Source organism: Palaemon carinicauda, chromosome 22 (genome assembly GCF_036898095.1).
Source record: "Palaemon carinicauda isolate YSFRI2023 chromosome 22, ASM3689809v2, whole genome shotgun sequence".
NCBI lineage: Eukaryota > Metazoa > Arthropoda > Malacostraca > Decapoda > Palaemonidae > Palaemon > Palaemon carinicauda.
Genome location: NC_090746.1, coordinates 46,472,956 through 46,493,863, shown reverse-complemented (window position 1 = coordinate 46,493,863; position 20,908 = coordinate 46,472,956). Strand labels below are relative to the sequence as shown.

Below are 20,908 nucleotides of genomic sequence, written 5' to 3'. Positions count from 1 at the left end.
ATTTGCTGCAACAACAGACCCCAAGTACTTAAACTGATCCACCTCCTCAAGTAACTCTCCATTCAACATGACATTCAACCTTGCACCACCTTCCCTTCTCGTACATCTCATAACCTTACTCTTACCCACATTAACTCTCAACTTCCTTCTCTCACACACCCTTCCAAATTCTGTCACTAGTCGGTCAAGCTTCTCTTCTGTGTCTGCTACCAGTACAGTATCATCCGCAAACAACAACTGATTTACCTCCCATTCATGATCATTCTCGCCTACCAGTTTTAATCCTCGTCCAAGCACTCTAGCATTCACCTCTCTCACCACTCCATCAACATACAAGTTAAACAACCACGGCGACATCACACATCCCTGTCTCAGCCCCACTCTCACCGGAAACCAATCGCTCACCTCATTTCCTATTCTAACACATGCCGGCGAGATGACGGAGGGCGCATGGGCGCAGGAGGCCGCTGGGGCACCATATCAGGAACTAGCCGCGAGTGCGCAGGCGAGCGCGGCGGCACTATATCAGGAACAGGGCACGTTTGCGCAGTTGGGCGCTTGCACGCTACTTCAGGAACTGCTGGAGGGCGATGGGGCGCCGATGGGCGTGGGCGCGCAGGGGAACCCTGGCGTACAACAGGAACAGTGGCGCGAACGCCTAAGGGTGAGCGCCGAGGCGCTTTGTCAGGAACGTCATGAACATAGGGTGCGCAGGCGGAACCTTACGCTTAGGGGCGAGAGGCGCAGTTTCGCACTCAAGTCCCTGAGACCCGAAGGGTCTGGAGATTGCGCAGTGGCAGACTCAGGTGGCGCGTAAAGCGCGTCAGCAGCTTAAGATGTCGATGGTTGGGGCGACAGCTCACATTGTCCCAAAGAACGACCATCCTCCGAAGGGGATCGCGAACGATCCCTGGAGAGGTTAAGGTTGGTAGCAGGCAGGTTAGGAGAACGGCCAGTCGTCTCCTCCGCAGAGGACTGTGGTGACGACGAGCCGAAGAGGCGCCTCCTAACCCCTTTAAAGGGGGAAGGAAGGCCTCTACGGCGAAGGGGAGGACGAGCCTTCCGCCTTATACGCCCACGAGGGGCCGTGGGATCAGCAGGCTGACCATCAATGGGCCTCCGAAGAGGCGTCTCTACCACAGAACTCCCCCGAGAGGGAGTCTCAACGGAAGGAGAGACCGTGGGACTAAGCTCCTTCCTCGAAGTATGTTCGGAGGGGGAGACAGAGCCTTCTGCTACCGCAGCCACAGGAACGGGAGTTTGGCCAGACCCACGGGATGTTTCCGACACAACAAGGTCAACCACAGACAAGAGGATCTATCTCCGCTGAGGTTGACGATCGTTCGGCAGCCGCACCCAGCTTGATCATGTCAAACAGGGCTTCCTTGGAGGGCGAACCCTGTAGCCACAAGGAAGCCCAAACCTGATAAAGATCATTGTTAGAAACAAACACCTCCTACGAGGGGGGAGGGGCAGCCGCCTCGCTATGGGAGGCAACGACCTCTCCCTCACCACGGGATCTGTTAATGACATCAACAACATTACGGTCTACGCTACCACTCGCCGGCCTCTCGGAAGAGGCCGCCCGAGCGGGAGCTTCGGAGGAGGAATGGGCGGCGGAAGACGACTTTGGATTTTCTCTCTTCCGAGAAGCTTCGGAAAGAGAAAGATCCCTTTTAGCCTTCTTCTTACGTCGCCAGGCAAACCTCTCCCACTGGGAGGTAGACCACTCCCTACACTCAATGCACTTTAAAGAAAAAGCAAACAAAATTATGGTAGTCAACAAAGAGGAGAGCGCTGACAGGTCTGTCGTCTCTCCGAGCCAAAAGTAAAGTGAGTTAATCGCCGTGCGTGTGAGGGGGGAGGGGTAGCCAGCTACCCCTCCCTACCCCCCCCCCCCGCTAACTAGCGGTGGGATAGGAAACCCTCGTTAAAACTTTATGGCTCGTCATCGGCTGCGCCAAAGTAATTACCCCATGTAAATAGCGTGGTTTGTATTCAGTTACGGAACAAATTAATTTCGGCGAAGCTGAAAGAAGAGCCAAACGATTTTAGCGAGTGATAACTACCCAAACCGATAGTTAGGGGGAGGGGAGGGTAGCCAGCTATCCCACTCACTCATACACCTGGGCTGAGCACGAACCCTGCTTGCAGGCAGGACTTTCTAGGGGGATAGGTCTGGCAAGCCAATTTGTATAAATAGCTCCAGGTTTTTGTCATTAGGAAAAATACAAATTACTTCAAAATTTGTCATTTATTCCGTCACTCTATACAAATCCTTCACTATTTATACAGGAAACTTATCTCTTAGGAGGGAGGAAGTCCGTGCCAATTAGCTCTTAGCATTTGACCCGGGGTTCTCTCCCCCACCATTTAGATCGTAGGCGGTAAGAACCCAGCACCTTTCTAAAATTATCATGCTCTGCCTGACTTAGCAAACTGTGCAAGCTACATGTTTGTGACACTAGAAATGTGGCTGGTTTAGTAATAGGATCTCGAGAGATAGGATTTGAGGGTATTAAGACTTTACCCAATAAACCCCTTGTTAAAGGTATTGGGAATGCTTCAAGTATTATTTCTAAACTTAGGTTACACAAGGGAAATGGACCTTACCTGCAAATAGATAAGGTCAGCTGTGCTCAGTACCATGGCACTGATTCCACAAGAGAGGGAGAGGTAAAGGAAAAAAAGAAGCCAGTTACTCTACTCATTCACCCCAGACTACCCCGGGTAACCTCCGCCCTTAACCCTCTGCTACTTGTCCATCAAGGAGTTTGAGGTCTTTAGACCATTTGTTGTGCAGCCACCACAGAACCAATGGAAAATGTTTCCATGTTCATTTGGGCTACATCTTGCAGTACCTGTGCCAAATAGTAGTTCTCTTTGAATGCCAGGGATGTTGCAATGCCCCTGACATCATAATCTCTGGGTCGTCGTTGTGGAGGGGGGTCAGGGTTAACTGTAAAGTCAATGACTTTGCCAATCCAAGATGAGATTGTGTTATTTATGACCATCCTCTTAACCTTCCCGGTGCTGACAAAAGGCTGACACACAGGGGTGAGCTGCTGCTGCTCTTTTTAAGGTAACACCTCACACTCCTTACTGGGCAAAGTACCAGTTCGTCTGGATCTTTGGTCACGGAACAAAGAATCTCGATCCTAAAGGGACCAAACCTAGGATCCAATATCATCGGATTTTAAGTCTTAACAATAAACACAGGGACGAACCTGAGTATTACCTCTCCCTCATCCCTTTGAATGGGAAATGTTGTATGATAGACCATGCAGTTCACCGACTCTTTTGGCCGAAGCCAAAGGGAGCAGGAACATTGTCTTCAGAGTAAGGTGGCGATCTGTTGCCTGGCATAATGGTATGTAGGGGGGATCTTTCACAGACTGAACTATCAGAACCATGTTCCAAGGAGGAGGTCTAACTTCTGACTAGGGATAAGTAATCTCATAATCCGAATAAGGAGAGAAAGGCCCAGCGAGGAGGAGATATCTACTCCCTTCAGTTTAAAGGAGACTCAAGACTGAGCGGTAGCCTTTGACTGCCGAAACCAAGAGGAGCATTTCTTCCCGAAGGTGTCCGAGGATTAGAGGCATTGAAGGGAGTGATACCCCTTCCACGACAACAGCCACAGAAAACAGACCACTAAGCCTGGTAGACCAATGCTGAAGAGCATCTGTGGTGTCTAAACATTCTTTCCGCAACTCGTTGCGAAAAGTCTCTCTGAGAGAGGAGATACTGGTGGGTCTCGAGACGTGATGTCAAAGCAAAGCTACTGCTTTGTGAAAAATGTTGGCATGTGGCTGTTTGAGTAGATCGTGATGCCATAGCAGAGCTAGAGTCATTGATAAGTTCTTGCTTATTCTGACTTGGTTGAGGACTTTTCTCATCAGACAGAACGGGGGAAATGCGTACACATCTACAGGTAGGCCATCACTAATCCAGCAACTTTGGCACCTTGCACCTCGCCTTATTATCCATATATTACAGGTAATCATCGACTTACAACCGATATAAGGACTGAGGGGCCTTGTACATACATACATATACCAAGGCACTTCCCCCAATTTAGGAGGGTAGCCGACATCAAACAAATAAAACAGAAAAGGGGACTTCTCCTCTAAACGTTCCTCCCAGCAGGACAAGGGACTCAACAGAGTTCGGCTGGTACTGCTAGGGGTGCCACAGGCCCCCTTCCCCCATTATCCACCACAGATGAATCTTCATAACACTGAATCCCCTACTGCTGCTACCTCCGCGGTCATCCAAGGCACCGGAGGAGGCAGCAGGGCCTACCAGAACTGCGTCACAATCGCTCGCCATTCATTCCTATTTCTAGCACGCTCTCTTGCCTCTCCTACATCTATCCTCCTATCACCCAGAACTTCCTTCACTCCATCAATCCAACCAAACCTTGGCCTTCCCCTTGTACTTCTCCCACCAACTCCTGCATTTATCACCTTCTTTAGCAGATGGCCATTTTCCAATCTCTCAACATGGCCAAACCACCTCAACACATTCATATCCATTCTAGCTGCCAACTCATTTCTTACACCCATTCTCACCCTCACTACTTCGTTCCTACCCCTATCCACTTGAGATACACCAGCCATACTCCTTAGACATTTCATCTCAAACACATTCAATTTCTGTCTCTCCGTCACTTTCATTCCCCACAACTCCGACCCATACATCACAGTTGGTACAATCACTTTCTCATAGAGAACTCTCTTTACATTCATGCCCAACCCTCTATTTTTCACTACTCCTTTAACTGCCCCCAACACTTTGCATCCTTCATTCACTCTCTAACGTACATCTGCTTCCACTCCACCATTTGCTGCAACAACAGACCCCAAGTACTTAAACTGACCCACCTCCTCAAGTAACTCTCCATTAAACATGACATTCAACATCGCATCACCTTCCCTTCTCGTACATCTCGTAACCTTACTCTTACCCACATTAACTCTAAACTTCCTTCTCTCCACACCCTTCTAAATTCTGTCACTAATCGGCCAAGCTTCTCTTCCTCGTCTGCAACCAGTACAGTATCATCCGCAAACAACTGATTTACCTCCCATTCATGGTCATTCTCGTCTAACAGTTTCAATCCTCGTCCAAGCACTCGAGCATTCACCTCTCTCACCACTCCATCAACATACATGTTAAACAACCACGGCGACATCACACATCCCTGTCTCAGCCCCACTCTCACCGGAAACCAATCACTCACTTCATTTCCTATCCTAACACATGCTTCACTACCTTTGTAGGAACTTTTCAGTGCTTGCAACATCCTTCCACCAACTCCATATAACCTCATCACATTCCACATTGCTTCCCTATAAACTCTATCATAGGCTTTCTCCAGATCCATAAGTGCAACATACACCTCCTTACCTTTTGCTAAATGTTTTTTGCATATCTGCCTAACTGTAAAAATCTGATTCATACAACCCCCTACCTCTTCTGAAACCACCCTGTACTTCTAAGATGGCATTCTCTGTTTTATCCTTAATCCTATTAATCAGTACTCTACCATACACTTTTCCCACCATGCTCAACAAACTAATACCCCTTGAATTACAACACTCACGCACATCTCCCTTACCCTTATATAGTGGTACAATACGCACACAAACCCAATCTACTGGCACCATTGACAACACAAAACACATATTAAACCATCTCACCAACCATTCAAGTACAGTGACATCCCCTCCCTTAAACATCATAGCTCTCACACCATCCATACCAGATGCTTTTCCTACTCTCGTTTCTTCTAGTGCTCTCCTCACTTCCTCTCTTGTAATCTCTCTCTCATTCTCATCTCCCATAACCGGCACCTCAACACCTGCAAGGGGCGTTGTAAGTCGGGAAAAGTTTCGTTTTCTATGATGCGTCATGATTCTGCAATTATCCAAGTCATATTTCATCAATATTTTCTTACTGTATATCATTATTCCATTTTCTAGTTTAATACGATATATGCTCTATTAAGGCATTTTCATATTCTATTTTTCAATTTTGAAAGAATTTTAAACCAAGAATTATTTAATATTTTGTTTACCTTTAGTTACGATCATCTCTCTGTCTCTCTCTCTGTCTCTCTCTCTCTCTCTCTCTCTCTCTCTCTCTCTCTCTCTCTCTCTCATATATCGTTACTTGGTGTTTCGATGCCAGAAATATGACGTCACAAGACACATGTCGTAAACTCTACAAAGAATGACTTGCAAAGTCTGCAAATACATTTTCTTTTTTCTTGCAAGAAATGAAAGAAAATACTAACTTACCAAGCAAAAGTATTTGATTTCCATATAGGAAAAGGAAATATATCTTTAAGAAAGAATTAGTTCTTTTAGTGTACTTTCTTTAGATAAATAATGATCTTTTATCAGAGATTGAATAGAACTAACGTGGAGTCAAATTTACACTACGTTCTACACATGACAACCGATACAGACCCACAAAATACTTTGTATCGTTACTTGATATTTCGATAATGGGAATAATATTAATTGTTAGACTATTGGAAGGAAATCACTGTATTGCCCCGTCGCTTTCTGTCGGTAATATGACATTACTAGACATAATATGAACTAGACATATTAACGTTCTTTTAATGTACTTTTTACTCAAAATGGATACTGTATATCAATAAATGTAAATAATAATTTACCAAGATTAGTCAGTTTACTTTTATACAAGAAAAATTGATTATTTTCAAGGAAATATTTGTCTTATTAGCGTACTATTTCCGATAGACTTATGACGTCATCACCCTGAAAAAAATCATCATAAAAGTCGAATCAGCATAAGTCGCATAGGTCATAAGTCAAGAACTACCTGTATTCTAAAACATTTAAAGCTAAATGGTTACTGGAATTGAAAATTTCTAAAGCTTGAAGAACACTCCACGCCAGGGAACGACGAAGCTGGGACAGCAATATGAGACCAACAAGATGGCTGGAACCCGTCGGCAGGCCCCAAACCAGAGTTTGTGGGTGAGCAGATGGCGAGGCAAGGCTGGGGAACAACGAGACCGCGGTGAGTCCGAAGGTAGGGGCGAAGGTCAGTAACCAGGAGACCCAGAAGAAGGAAGATCCTCCAAAGGGGACTGCACTGAAGAGCCGAACTAAAGCCTCTTCACCGAAGGAGAAGGAGCACATTTGAGGCATAGGGGTGAGCGAGCTTGGCGAGGGTAAAGACCGTGAGGGCGAGCCTCTGGTCAACCACAGGCCTAAGAAGAGGAGTCTCTATAGGTGGTCTCTCTCGTGAACGAGAGAAGTGATTACCGCAGGAGAGACAGTCCTAGGACTTTGCTCCGCCCCCAAAAGATGGTCGGTGAGGGTGGGGTAGCGCAGTCATCGATACCATTGGAAGGAGCAGAGGAAAAGGCAAGAACGGAGTTGGCAGGCCGGGCAGCAGACGACTCCTAAGGAATCACAACATCCATGCTCAGAAGGGCCAAAGGGTCAACCTCAGAAGCAGAACCCCGCTGAAGAAGATGCACCAACACCTCCTTGGAAGGCGAGCCGGGCAATCACAGGGACGGCCACACCTGAAAAATCAAAGAAAGAGACAAGGACTCTCCCAAGGGGAGAGGCGGAGCCGCTACGCAAGGGGAAGCAAAACCGTCTCTCGAGAACCGAGGTTGTCCAGGAATTAAATTGCCTGCGCTACGGCTCGACGGTTCCCGGGAGGAAACCGGTGGAGAGATGCTTCTGGGGGTAGGTCTCAGGGGGGGGGGGGCTTTGAGTTTCTTATGCTTCGAGGAGGAAGACCTCTCCCGCCATCGCCCAAACCTTTCCTACTGGGAGGCAAACCACTACAATACTCGCTACATTTATTATCCAAATCACACCATTGTGGTGTATCTAAGTAGAGAATTAAGGGGATCGTCTGCCATTAGAGCCAAAATCGTTATATATCATTGGATTTCTACAATTTCAAGATATGCTATTTGTATTATTACTCTGGTAATTCTGTATAAATTTTATTAGAATCAGATAAAAAATATTTCTTTTATGAATAAAAATAAAAAAAGAAAAAAAAAATTTCTGATTATTCTAGAAAAATACTGCTTTGAATCAAATATTAGTTTATATGAATAATAGAGTAGGTGGATGTAAAAGGGAGCTAGTGAGGGTTGAAGAGCTAATAAAACCGGGGGTAAAAAGTAAATATCAGGAAAGGTTGAAAATGGCATATGACGAGGTGAGAGTAAGAGAAACTGGTAATTTAGAGAAGTGGAAGTTAGCAAAAGAAAATTTTGTTGGGATTGCAAGTGATGTATGTGGCAAGAAGGTTGTTGGAGGCAGCATGAGGAAGGGCAGTGAATGGTGGAATGAAGGAGTGAAGGTAAAAGTGGAAGAGAAAAAGAGGGCTTTTGAAGAATGGCTGCAGAGTAATAGTATAGAAAAGTATGAAAAATATAGAGAGCAAAAGGTGGAAGTAAAGCGCAAGGTACGTGAGGCAAAGAGGGCAGCTGACCTGAGGTGGGGTCAGGGACTGGGTCAGTCATATGAAGAGAATAAGAAGTTTTGGAAAGAAGTGAAGAGAGTAAGGAAGGCCGGCGCAAGAATTAAAGAGACAGTGAAAGATGGAAATGGAAGGTTGTTAAAAGGAGAGGAGGCAAGGAAAAGGTGGGCGGAATATTTTGAAAGTTTGCTGAATGTTGAGGATGATGGGGAGGCAGATATAATTGCTGTTCCAGGTGTTGAGGTGCCAGTGATGGGAGATGAGAATGAGAGAGAGATTACAATAGATGAAGTGAGGAGAGCACTAGATGAAACGAGAGTAGGAAAAGCATCTGGTATGGATGGTGTGAAAGCTGAGATGTTGAAGGAAGGGGGTGTGACTGTACTTGAATGGTTGGTGAGATTGTTTAATGTGTGTTTTGTGTTGTCATTGGTACCAGTAGATTGGGTCTGTGCATGTATTGTACCACTATATAAGGGTAAGGGAGATGTGCATGAGTGTTGTAATTCAAGAGGTATTAGTTTGTTGAGTGTAGTTGGAAAAGTGTATGGTAGAGTACTGATTAATAGGATTAAGGATAAAACAGAGAATGCAATCTTGGAAGTACAGGGTGGTTTTAGAAGAGGTAGGGGTTGTATGAATCAGATTTTTACAGTTAGGCAGATATGCGAGAAATATTTAGCAAAAGGTAAGGAGGTGTATGTTGCGTTTATGGATCTGGAGAAAGCATACGATCGAGTTGATAGGGAAGCAATGTGGAATGTGATGAGGTTATATGGAGTTGGTGGAAGGTTGTTGCAAGCAGTGAAAAGTTTCTACAAAGGTAGTAAAGCATGTGTTAGAATAGGAAATGAAGTGAGCGATTGGTTTCCGGTGAGAGTGGGGCTGAGACAGGGATGTGTGATGTCGCCGTGGTTGTTTAACTTGTATGTTGATGGAGTGGTGAGAGAGGTGAATGCTCGAGTGCTTGGACGAGGATTAAAACTGGTAGGCGAGAATGATCATGAATGGGAGGTAAATCAGTTGTTGTTTGCGGATGATACTGTACTGGTAGCAGACACAGAAGAGAAGCTTGACCGACTAGTGACAGAATTTGGAAGGGTGTGTGAGAGAAGGAAGTTGAGAGTTTATGTGGGTAAGAGTAAGGTTATGAGATGTACGAGAAGGGAAGGTGGTGCAAGGTTGAATGTCATGTTGAATGGAGAGTTACTTGAGGAGGTGGATCAGTTTAAGTACTTGGGGTCTGTTGTTGCAGCAAATGGTGGAGTGGAAGCAGATGTACGTCAGAGAGTGAATGAAGGATGCAAAGTGTTGGGGGCAGTTAAGGGAGTAGTAAAAAATAGAGGGTTGGGCATGAATGTAAAGAGAGTTCTATATGAGAAAGTGATTGTACCAACTGTGATGTATGGATCGGAGTTGTGGGGAATGAAAGTGATGGAGAGACAGAAATTGAATGTGTTTGGGATGAAGTGTCTGAGGAGTATGGCTGGTGTATCTCGAGTAGATAGGGTTAGGAACGAAGTGGTGAGGGTGAGAACGGGTGTAAGAAATGAGTTAGAAGCTAGAGTGGATATGAATGTGTTGAGGTGGTTTGGCCATGTTGAGAGAATGGAAAATGGCTGTCTGCTAAAGAAGGTGATGAATGCAAGAGTTGATGGGAGAAGTACAAGAGGAAGGCCAAGGTTTGGGTGGATGGATGGTGTGAAGAAAGCTCTGGGTGATAGGAGGATAGATGTGAGAGAGGCAAGAGAGCGTGCGAGAAATAGGAATGAATGGCGAGCGATTGTGACGCAGTTTCGGTAGGCCCTGCTGGTTCCTCCGGTGCCTTAGATGACCGCGGAGGTAGCAGCAGTAGGGGACTCAGCAGTATGAAGCTTCATCTGTGGTGGAAATGTGGGAGGTTGGGCTGTGGCACCCTAGCAGTACCAGCTGAACTCGGCTGAGTCCCTGGTTAGGCTGGAGGAACGTAGAGAGTAGAGGTCCCCTTTTTTGTTTTGTTTCTTGTTGTTGTCGGCTACCCCCCAAAATTGGGGGAAGTGCCTTTGGTATATGTATGTATGTATGTATGAATAATGCTAATGAGTTTGTGAAAATATTGGTCTGGGAAATTTTATTTATAGTCTTTTATTTTAGTATTTAATTTTTTTTTCTCTTTAAAATTTGAATATTTTACAAAATTTCAAATAACCTTGCAATTTAAATTCCTGTGATCAAATTATTGCATTCTTATTTTGCTTTCCAACGATGTCTTTGGATTTGAAATATCTTTGTAAATAATAGAGAAAAGTATTTTTGAAGGTCGATAACTATGAGGCCGCGATATTGGCCCTAAAGATTTCTAACAAGAATACGAAGAAACATAAAACAATATCATTAAATACTATTTCCATTGTCAATGATAATTAGAAACTTCTCAATTACATTAAAAATAACTAAAGTAACTTACTATATAGCTTTCTCAGCTAATTCCCACAACCATGGCCCAAGTCACCCAGGCCCCCACCACATCCCAAGGGAGTACTACTCACTCAAGGTGAGGGTATAAGGAGGTGCCACCTCCCACTTTGTTGCTTAGTACAGTCTTACAAAGGCTATCTTTTCCCTATACTTAGACAGGATTTTTCTTTTGCTTTTAGGTATGATAAAGATACCACTACTGTTCAATAGCACTATATATAGCAAGAAAAAAGTGACCACACCAAAAGCGAAAGGCTCAACAATTCTTTTCCCTAGTGGTTTTTGGCATTCACCGAGACAATGAGAGAAAGTGTTGAAATGTCAAACATACTATACATACTATATATAGTGTGATATTTTTCCCCATTCTATAAGAATAGCGTACTTATCATAGGTTACTGTGAGTTTGAGAACATGGTGTCATATTATTATGATCGGCCCTTTTAGTGCCATATACCTCTAGCACAAGAAACACAATAACTCTGTTAATTACAGCAGAATTTGTACGATACTTTCTCGTGAGACTCTTTATTGATGGTGCAATTCACTATTTTTGATATCCCAAAGTATATCCATGAAAATGAATGCAGGACAATCCCCTTAAACTTTGTTATTATAAACTATAGCTCTTCACTAAATACAAATAACCCACTATAATAGTCAAGTATTTTAATGACACTCATAAGGGTAATAAAGACACAAAAGAGTAAGAAATTACCACAATGATAAAGACAGGAAGACTATCGGCCGAGCTTCCAAGTGAACAAAAACACTGTCATCCAGAGTGACCACGTGATACAACCAACCAGCTGAGCTAATACATCACGAATAACAAATAATCAAGAGCATCTACGATATGAAACGCCATCTCCCGAATCAAAACGATATTGTTTGATATTATTTGTTTTATTGAGAGGAGGAATATAAGTGTATTAGTTAGGGAAAAAATACAAATCATCTCAGAATTTGTTATTTGTTCCCATACTAACAAACTTTCCGTTATTTATGAGGATGACTCACTCTTAGGAGGGTTTCCTTTTTCTGGCATGGATATTGACCCAGGTTTACCTAGTACAGTATATGACTATGGTCTATGGAAAACATTGACACCTCGCTAGCAATACGAAGTGAGTACGACAGCGTCCTGAGCAATTTAATTGTCATGAAGGATATCATATGAACATCTATGGAAGTACATTTTGAGTTTAGAAATAGGATATAAACAAAGATGTTTCCCAGCAATGAGGACGTGGACATATTAAATTCATGACTATACTATGCTACACAAGGGAAGTGATTCTTATCTGCAGAGGTTGAAGTCAGCTTGCAGAGGGACCCATGACACTGTACCCCAAGGGAGGAGATGAAGAAAGTAAAATGCCAAATATATTTTCATTTGTCCAAGACTTAACCCGTGTAACCAATGCCCTCAGCCAACCTGACATCATCGGCTCTATGACTTTGAGCCAGAGGAGGATCGGGGTTTAGAGCTCTTTCAATGACTTGGAGTATCCAAGATGAAATAGTACATTTTGTGATCCTCTTCTTAACCCTGCCAGAACTAACTAAACGAGTTGTTAGTTGGGGCCGTATTACTACAGAGCATTTAAGATATCTCATATTCCTCACTGAGCATAGTAAAAATTGAACCTGGTCAATTTTTACAGAACGTAGACTCATGAACTAAAAGGGCCCGAATCTTGGGTCCAGTACCCATGATTTTTGAGTCTTTGCAATAAACTAAAGGACGAAGCTGAGTGTCACTTCCCCCCTTCCCCTTGAATGGGCAATGTCATATGAGAGGCCATAAAGTTCAGTGACACTCTTTGCAGAAGCTAAAGCGAACAGGAATGCAATCTTCAAAGTGAGATTTCAATCAGTTGCATTGTGTAATGGTTCATAAGGAGGTCCATTTAGGGATCTCAAAACACAAACCACGTTCCAAGGAGGAGGCCTGATCTCTGACTGAGGAAAAGTGATCTCATAACTCCGCATGAGTAAGGAAAGCTCCAACGAAGAGGAAATATCTACACCATTCAGTTTAAAGGCAAGGCTTAAGGCTAAGCCATAACCTTTCACAGCCAAGACCGAAAGGAGTTTTTCCTCTCAAAGGTATATATGAAACTCCGCTACTGCAAGGATAGGGGCATCGAGTGGAGAGATATTCCTTCCACGACACCAATAACAAAAGTGTCACTTAGACTGGTACACTGAGGCTGAGGACTTTTGCAAGTCTGGACATTCTTCCAGCAACTTCTAGCGAAAAGCCTCTCTGAGAGAGAAGATGCTAGATAGTATCCAGGCATGAAGTCGAAGAGGCTAGAAGTCTCGTGAAAGATGTTTGCGTGTGGTTGTCCGAGTTGATCTGCTCATGGAGGGAGTTCTCTCGGTAGATCTACTAGAAGTTGCAGGAGGTCTGGGAACCCCTCTACATGATGCTATAGCGGAGCTACAAGGCTCTTCGTCAGATTTTTGGATGCTCTGGTCTTGTTGAGCAGTCTTCTCATCAGACAGAACAGGGGAAAGGCGTACACGTCGATGTTGTCCCACCGTTGATGAAATGCATCCTGCCTTGGAGACTGAGGACTGGAGAACAATACAGGGGAAGCTTGCTGTTCAGTGTTGCGAACAGGTCTACTGTTGGGGAACCCCACAAAGTCTGGACTTTCTTGACTATCAAGAGGATTCAAATACCACTCGGAGTCGACTATCTGAGTCACTCAGTTCAGATTGTCCGCGAACACATTCCTCTTGAATGGAATGAAGCGAGCCAATAGGGACACCAAATGTTCTGCCCATTTGAGGATCTCTACTGCCAGAAGGTACAGAGGCTTTGAAAAGGTACCACCTTGTTTGTTTATATAAGCCCCCCCTGCAGTGTTGTTGCTAATCAACACCACTGAGTGACCAGCCAGCAACTGATGGAACTGATGAAGAGCTCGGTATGCTGCTCTCGTCTCTAAGAGGTTTATATGCAGGAACCTTTCAGACTCTGACCAAGGGCCGGAGATTGTGTGATGCAGTAAGTGGGCTCCCCATCCTTGCTTGACGCGTCTGTATAGATCACCAAGTCCAGAGTAGGAACGAGAAGATCTTGACCACTGCAAAGGTTCTTGTCTGCTAGCCACCATAGTAGATCCGGTATCTGTTACCAAGTGATTGGAACTCGTGTGTCTGGTGAATCTGTGTGTTGGTTCCCCACAGACTTTAGCTGCCACTGCAGAGATCTTATCCTGAGGTGGCCATTTGAAACTAGATTGAGAAGAGAGGTTAGGTGACCTAGCAGTCGTAACCACTGGTGAGCCCGTAGATCTTCCCGTTTGTGGAAGGGTGAAGCCACTTACTGAGTACTCTATCGTCTGATGGCAAAACTTTCTATTGGATGGTGTCTATGATTATACCAAAGTATACCAGTCTTTGAGAAGGAAGCAGTGATGACTTCTCGAGATTAATCAAGATCCCAAGATCTTAACTAAACTCCAGAAGCATGTCTGGGTGATTAAGAAAGGTTATCCCCGAGTCTGCTAGAACCAGCCAATCGTCGAGATATCATAGGAGACGAATGTCGTTCTTGTGAGCCCAAGATGACACTGGGGCTGTTACAAGAACGAAACAAACAGAAAACCATGAACTGGTATATCATGTCCTCGTGTATGAATCTGAGATACTTCCTGGAAGAAGGATACATTCGGATCTGGAAGTATGCGTCCTTGAGATCCAGTGTGCACATGAGGTCCCTTGGTCAAACTGCCTTGATGACCATGTCTGCCATCTCCATCCTAAATGGATTCTGTTGAACAAACTTGTTCAGGGGATAGAGAGATCGATGACTGATCTCCAGCCTCAAGACGAGTTTCTCACCATAAAAATTCGACTGTAAAAGCCTGGAGACACATTCACAACCTTTTGGAGAGCGCCCTTCTGCAGCGTGGTATGGACTTTAGCAAAGAGGGCTAGCTCCTTTGCGAATCACTTCACACAGAAGCTTAATGGGTACTGGATCCCTAGTCAAGGAGGGAGAGATTGAATGAACGGGACACGATAAAGAGGGCTAGCTCCTTTGCGAATCACTTCACACAGAAGCTTAATGGGTACTGGATCCCTAGTCAAGGAGGGAGAGATTGAATGAACGGGACACGATACCCAATGGCGATAACCGTGTCCCGTTCATTCAATCTCTCCCTCCTTGACTAGGGATCCAGTACCCATTAAGCTTCTGTGTGAAGTGATTCGCAAAGGAGCTAGCCCTCTTTGCTAAAGTCCATACCACGCTGCAGAAGGGCGCTCTCCAAAAGGTTGTGAATGTGTCTCCAGGCTTTTACAGTCGAATTTTTATGGTGAGAAACTCGTCTTGAGGCTGGAGATCAGTCATCGATCTCTCTCTCCCCTGAACAAGTTTGTTCAACAGAATCCATTTAGGATGGAGATGGCAGACATGGTCATCAAGGCAGTTTGACCAAGGGACTTCATGTGCACACTGGATCTCAAGGACGCATACTTCCAGATCCGAATGTATCCTTCTTCCAGGAAGTATCTCAGATTCATACACGAGGACATGATATACCAGTTCATGGTTTTCTGTTTGTTTCGTTCTTGTAACAGCCCCAGTGTCATCTTGGGCTCACAAGAACGACATTCGTCTCCAGGGATCTGCCAGTGATGCTGCCACCTCTGCCAGTGTCGCTGCATGTATCCCACTACAGGTGGTCGGTGATGAGGATTGCCGTTCCTAGCGGGAGGACCATCTCTGCCACTCCCTCTAGCTCCCTCCTGTCCCCTTTCTAGTCTTTGGACTGAAAGGGACGTTATTGACCTTAGAAGGCCCTCTCAAAGTCAAGGGGCCGGAGCTTAGCCTGCTGACTACGAGAAGACTGGGACGGACTTCCATAGGGCCTGGATGTCATGGCCCTATGGAGGAGAGAATCGTTCGACGATTTCCTCCACTTTTCAGCAGCCCTCTCAATCTCTTCAGGAACAAAGAGAGAGGAACCTTTAAGCATAGAATTCCGCAAATGTGACACTTCCACCTTTGGCACCTGCTTGTAAAACTTTCCTATGATGGTGTCCCTCCTCTTGAGGATGGCATTCGCCCACAAGTTAACGATGTGGTGCAACAGAAACTCAAGAGTTCAGGTACCCAACAATAAGAAGGATTCCAAGGACTTCCTTGTGGACTTCTTTGAAATATTAAGGGAGCACACAATGTAGCCCAAAGATCCCAACCATAGGTAGAGGGGAAGCTCCCAACGCAGAGAGGGTTTGGGTCGGAAGACCTTCATCAAAGACTCCAACAAGGGGTCGGGGGACATGGTGGAATGTTTCCTTCTCAATCTCATAACATTCACAAAAGGAAGTGTTAAACATTGCGAGGAGGAACCTGCCCTCAAGGAACTAGAAGATCCAGCTATCTGAGAAATAGCTTTCCTTCTGGTAGCTGTCAGGCCCTTAGACCGGGGCAAAGCAGCACTGGTCTTAGGGGGCCTCTGAGTTCCGAAGATCTCTTTAAGAACCATCTCCTTCCCTTCCTGGGTGCTGGTACCAGGAGTAGACCGCTTGTTAATGGCCCTCATGCAAGAGAGGACCTACCAGAAGGTATGCTCCGACACTCTTCTCTCGTTTCGAGTGATAGTTCGGACTGGCTGCCCTTAGGAGATATTCATCGTCCGTGTTGATGTCATCCTCTACCTCTAAGCTCAAATCCAGGGTCATCAATAGGGTTGTGAGAGGGACCTGCCACAGGAGACCTCCTGTCTGCCTCTGCCAAACAGGCTTCTCTTGCCTTGGCATTCTTAGGTTTGGTTTTGGTGTCCTTGGACTCCACTCTCACAGGAAAGTGTTCCTCCAAGATGTTGGTTAGAGGAACTTGCAAAGGTTTCAAGGAGCCAGTTGTAGAAGCCTTAGCTGCAGAAGCCGAAGGCTCTTCCTACGCTGGAATTAAGGATACAGGATACTGGACACTGGTCTGGAGGCACCACCTCAAATTCTTGAGGGTTGAAAAGGTGGAAAGTGATCTCCCTGGGAGAGCCAATGTCCCTGCTCTTCTAATGGTGGATGATATCGGCGTGTGGTGGAGTGACGCCTCTCATCTTGCTATTTTGTCGCTTCGTCAAGATCTCCCTACCCTTGAATGTAGTAAAGGGAAGGTTCTTAAGAGAAGCATCTATGGTCGGAGGCACCTTGGCACTAGATCGAGATGGGGAAGATTGTCGTGTTGTCTGACGAGGATCTCCATCTAGGATCAGAGCTCCTATGCGATGAACTAGAGTCGAACTCTAAGGGCATCCATGGAGTAGACCTGACCGGAGCTATCGGGGGCTGTGGTGGTGGAGCCACACCCAAAGACTTATGTAATGTTGACAAGAAGGCACTAACCAAGGGAGGGAGCTCAGTGCACTTGGAGTCTTGGGTTTCCTTAGAGAATCCAAGAGGAGGAGAACGTCATCTTGGAGGAACCCTAGGAAGATCCTGGGATGTCGTAGGAGATAGCCTCTGAGGCAACAGGAGATGCTGTTTCGACAGGAGAAGACGGCAATCAAGACTAATAGGTATGTTGGTGTAAAGATGCTCCTTAAACATTTCTGGGAAGGATATCAGCCTACTGCTAGAGGTGGTAGAAACTGAAGGCGGAGGTGTTAGAACGGCACTTCCTTGCGATTCCGATACCCCTACTCGTAGAACAGAAGTGCTTTTCTTAAAAGCACCAGGAGCCATACTGGAAGCTGGAAGCCTTGAGGATCCTGTTGCTCCAGAGGATTGCCTATGCCAGACATGGTAGGCTATGTGAGCCTCTGAACAGGGACAACCCAAAGCGTTGGGGAGTGCGTTACAGAGGAACGCGTTGGAGAGCATCGCATGGGTGAACGCTTCGCTAAAGCACCCCAGGCAGCAAAGGAAACAAGAAGCAGCTTGGTTAGATGCCTGTTTGTACTGTAGAGTGTTCCGTTGCAAGATCAGGTTTGGCCAGAGGTCGATGAGGTGAGAGACAAGTAGACGAGTGATGTGCGGATGGACTGCGCATGCACTTGCCTCTTTATGTTGGAGATGAACGCCTAGATTATGATCATGAACGTTCTGTTTGTGATCCTGAGCATCTAGCCAGCGATTGTGAACAGCGTGAACGTCTCGAATGCCTAGCTCGCGAATGTAAGCTTTGGCCTCGCGATAGTGAACGGCGCCCTCGCAAGCGTAAACATCGCCCTCGTGAACGGGATATTAACCCTCGCAAACGTGAGTGTCGTCCTCATGATTTAGATCGAAGCGATCTAGAACGCGAGCATCCAGACCTAGATCTAGACTGTCTTGCTCGTGATCACAATGATTGCGATCGTGAGACTTTATCTCGTGAGCTTGTAGCTCTAGAGCAAGAAAGCATTCTAGAAGAACTTTGAGATCACGATGAACTGTGATCTCTATGATGATCAAACGATTGTCACGAATGAAGATCGGAAGACAAGTGTCCCGAAGGACGAGGAAATGTAGTTTCGTCCTAGCGTGCCACTAACAGAAGAGGCACTGGTCTCATGAAGATCATCTTCCACAGCCAGAGGATTCCTGTGGGGAGAAACAGAAGATTGAGGATTAGGAGACGACGAGGTCCAAGGATGGCGAGCGGAACTGTCATCAGCAAGAGGCTGTTGGAGGGGCGAACGCAAGTGATCGCTTGGAAGGTCCAGGAGAGGGCAACAAATGGACTTCGCATTTAGCGTAAGATGTTGAAAGCTCTGGAGTTGGATCCTTCTTAGCACCACGCTGAAGAGAATGAAGTAAAGCTTCCTTCGTAGGTGGAGCAGAAACCCCCTAGAGCGACCACGCCTGCAGCACATCTGCAAGAGAGAATGGCTACCCAGTGGCTGGAGGTGGAATTGCTCCACTAAGGGAAGCAACTACCCATAAAATACCCTGAGGTTGCCAAGGAGTTATTCTGACTGCACTCCTACTTGATCCCCCCCTAGAAGAAAGCAAGTGAGGAGCTCTAGTAAGAAGTTTGTGGGTGCGTGAGGAAGAATGTACTTTCTTCACCCCTAAGAGAGAGAGAACGTGCTTCGCCACCTTCTCCCTACGCCATCCAAACCTCTCCCATTGGGAGGCAGGCCATTCCCAACACTCATCACAGGGCGAACCCTGCTCGCAGCCATGCCCTCTATACGTTGGACACAAGAGTGCGGGTTGGTATCCACCAAAGACATGAAGGTACCGCACGCGGCACCCTCGCAACCAGGACAGGTCCACATGAAGACGTCAGAAGAAGTACACGTAAAAAGAAAAATCAAAAGGAAATTATAAACTCCAATGACAGCCTTTGGAGGAGAGAGAGGAGACGTCCGATCTCTATAAGTCAAAAGAAAAGTATGACGTACCTCATAGCTGTGGGTAAACATTAGTAACACAGAGCTGGACAAAAAGCAATATGTACATCAGAAGAGGTTCATAGTAAACATTTCTATAACACTGTTTTTCTATAGTATCAAGGTAAAAAGAATAATCTTTTATTTACATAATCATGAAAAAAAAAATTCAATAAAACAAAACAAAAAGCATTATTTCTCCATACCTGGTACTGGAAGAGTCCTCGATTCTAAAAGTGGAACTAAAATAGAAATAACGTCCATAGGAGCATAATCAAGATCTTCTAGGAGAAGCCAATACCCTTTTGTTACAGCCTTTAAAGAAAAAAATAAAACGAGGTAAATTTCCCATTTCGGTAAGCAAGTACTATTACAACCAGATAATTACCAAGATAAAAGATATTTCAAAGAGTAATTTTACAAAAATATAAAACACAAGCAAGAAAATAAATGGATGCAAACCTGCGTCAGTGATCCAGGCCGCCAAATAAATTCTCCAGGAACCTGAGTGCAACAGTATGTGCCAAGTAATGTTTTACTATCAGTCTGATCTCCAAGTTGAACCTGTAGACAAAGGACAATTCTGTGATTCTTATAACCATCTAAAATTTTCCTACCATTAACTCCATTAATATATTCAATTCTAAAAACATAAAATTACTATACTTTCTTTCAATTATTTCTAAGCAGTACACTCATATAAAAAACAACGAAACTACATTGTTTGCACAGTATAAATTAGTAAACATTGTATGCTAACCAGCAGGGCTCAAATGTATCAGCAACTTTACTACACAAATCTGAGCCCAAAACCTAATCTTAGTGTAATTAATTGTACTATGCACCCTGTATGCTTCATGATTTTTTTAGGAAAGTAATATAAAGTTAAAATATTTAGATCTAAATCTGCTTACTTTAGTCAAAAAAGGAGAAACTGTTCTCCCGGTAACGGCAGCTAAATGTTCCACTATCGAAGTCTTCCCACTGCCGACAACACCTTCTATCAATACTGGATGACCTTGACTAACAGCAATGGCAACTCCACCTAAGTTACGTTCAGTAGATGAAACTGTCACCAAATGTCCCATTTTCTGAAAAAAAAAAAAAAATGTAGGAAAATATGACAAATTCGGAGATAATTTGTATTTTTAACAAACAAACCTTAGCTATTTACATGGGGTATTACTTTCGGCGTAGCTGAAATGGCGAGCCATTAGATTTTTAACGAGGGTTAACAACCCCCTCTCTAGTTAGCAAGGGGGCAGGGGAGGGGTAGCTAGCTACCCCTACCCCCTCACACACCGGTGAACTGATTCACTTCGCTTAGATGTAGGACTTCACGGGGGACAGGGCTGGCGGGCAAGTATGTGTAAACAGCTAAGGTTTGCATGGTTAGGAAAAATACAAATTATCTCCGAATTTGTCATTTGTTCCGTAACCGAAATACAAACCACGCTATTTACATAGGGTGACTTAACCCTTAGGAAGGGTGGTAAGTCCCAGCCTTACTGGCTTTGGCTTTGCCCGGGGACGCAGAATCCAAGTGTGTAGCACTCGAGATAAGGAGTCCCTGCATCTCGCAAGTTCCTTGCTCCGCAAGGAACGTGCGGCCT

General features: G+C 45.0%; 1 protein-coding gene across 1 annotated transcript in view; it reads right to left on the bottom strand.

The window, feature by feature from the left end:
- LOC137616420 (midasin) overlaps positions 1 to 20,908 on the bottom strand; it is an 814,866-nt gene that overhangs the window by 607,271 nt on the left and 186,687 nt on the right. Inside the window, exons 5-7 of the mRNA XM_068346159.1 lie at positions 20,210 to 20,386; positions 19,758 to 19,859; positions 19,502 to 19,610 (exon numbers count right to left, since the gene is read on the bottom strand). Of these exons, the coding sequence (XP_068202260.1) occupies positions 19,502 to 19,610; positions 19,758 to 19,859; positions 20,210 to 20,386 (388 nt within the window). The remainder of the gene's footprint in view (positions 1 to 19,501; positions 19,611 to 19,757; positions 19,860 to 20,209; positions 20,387 to 20,908) is intronic.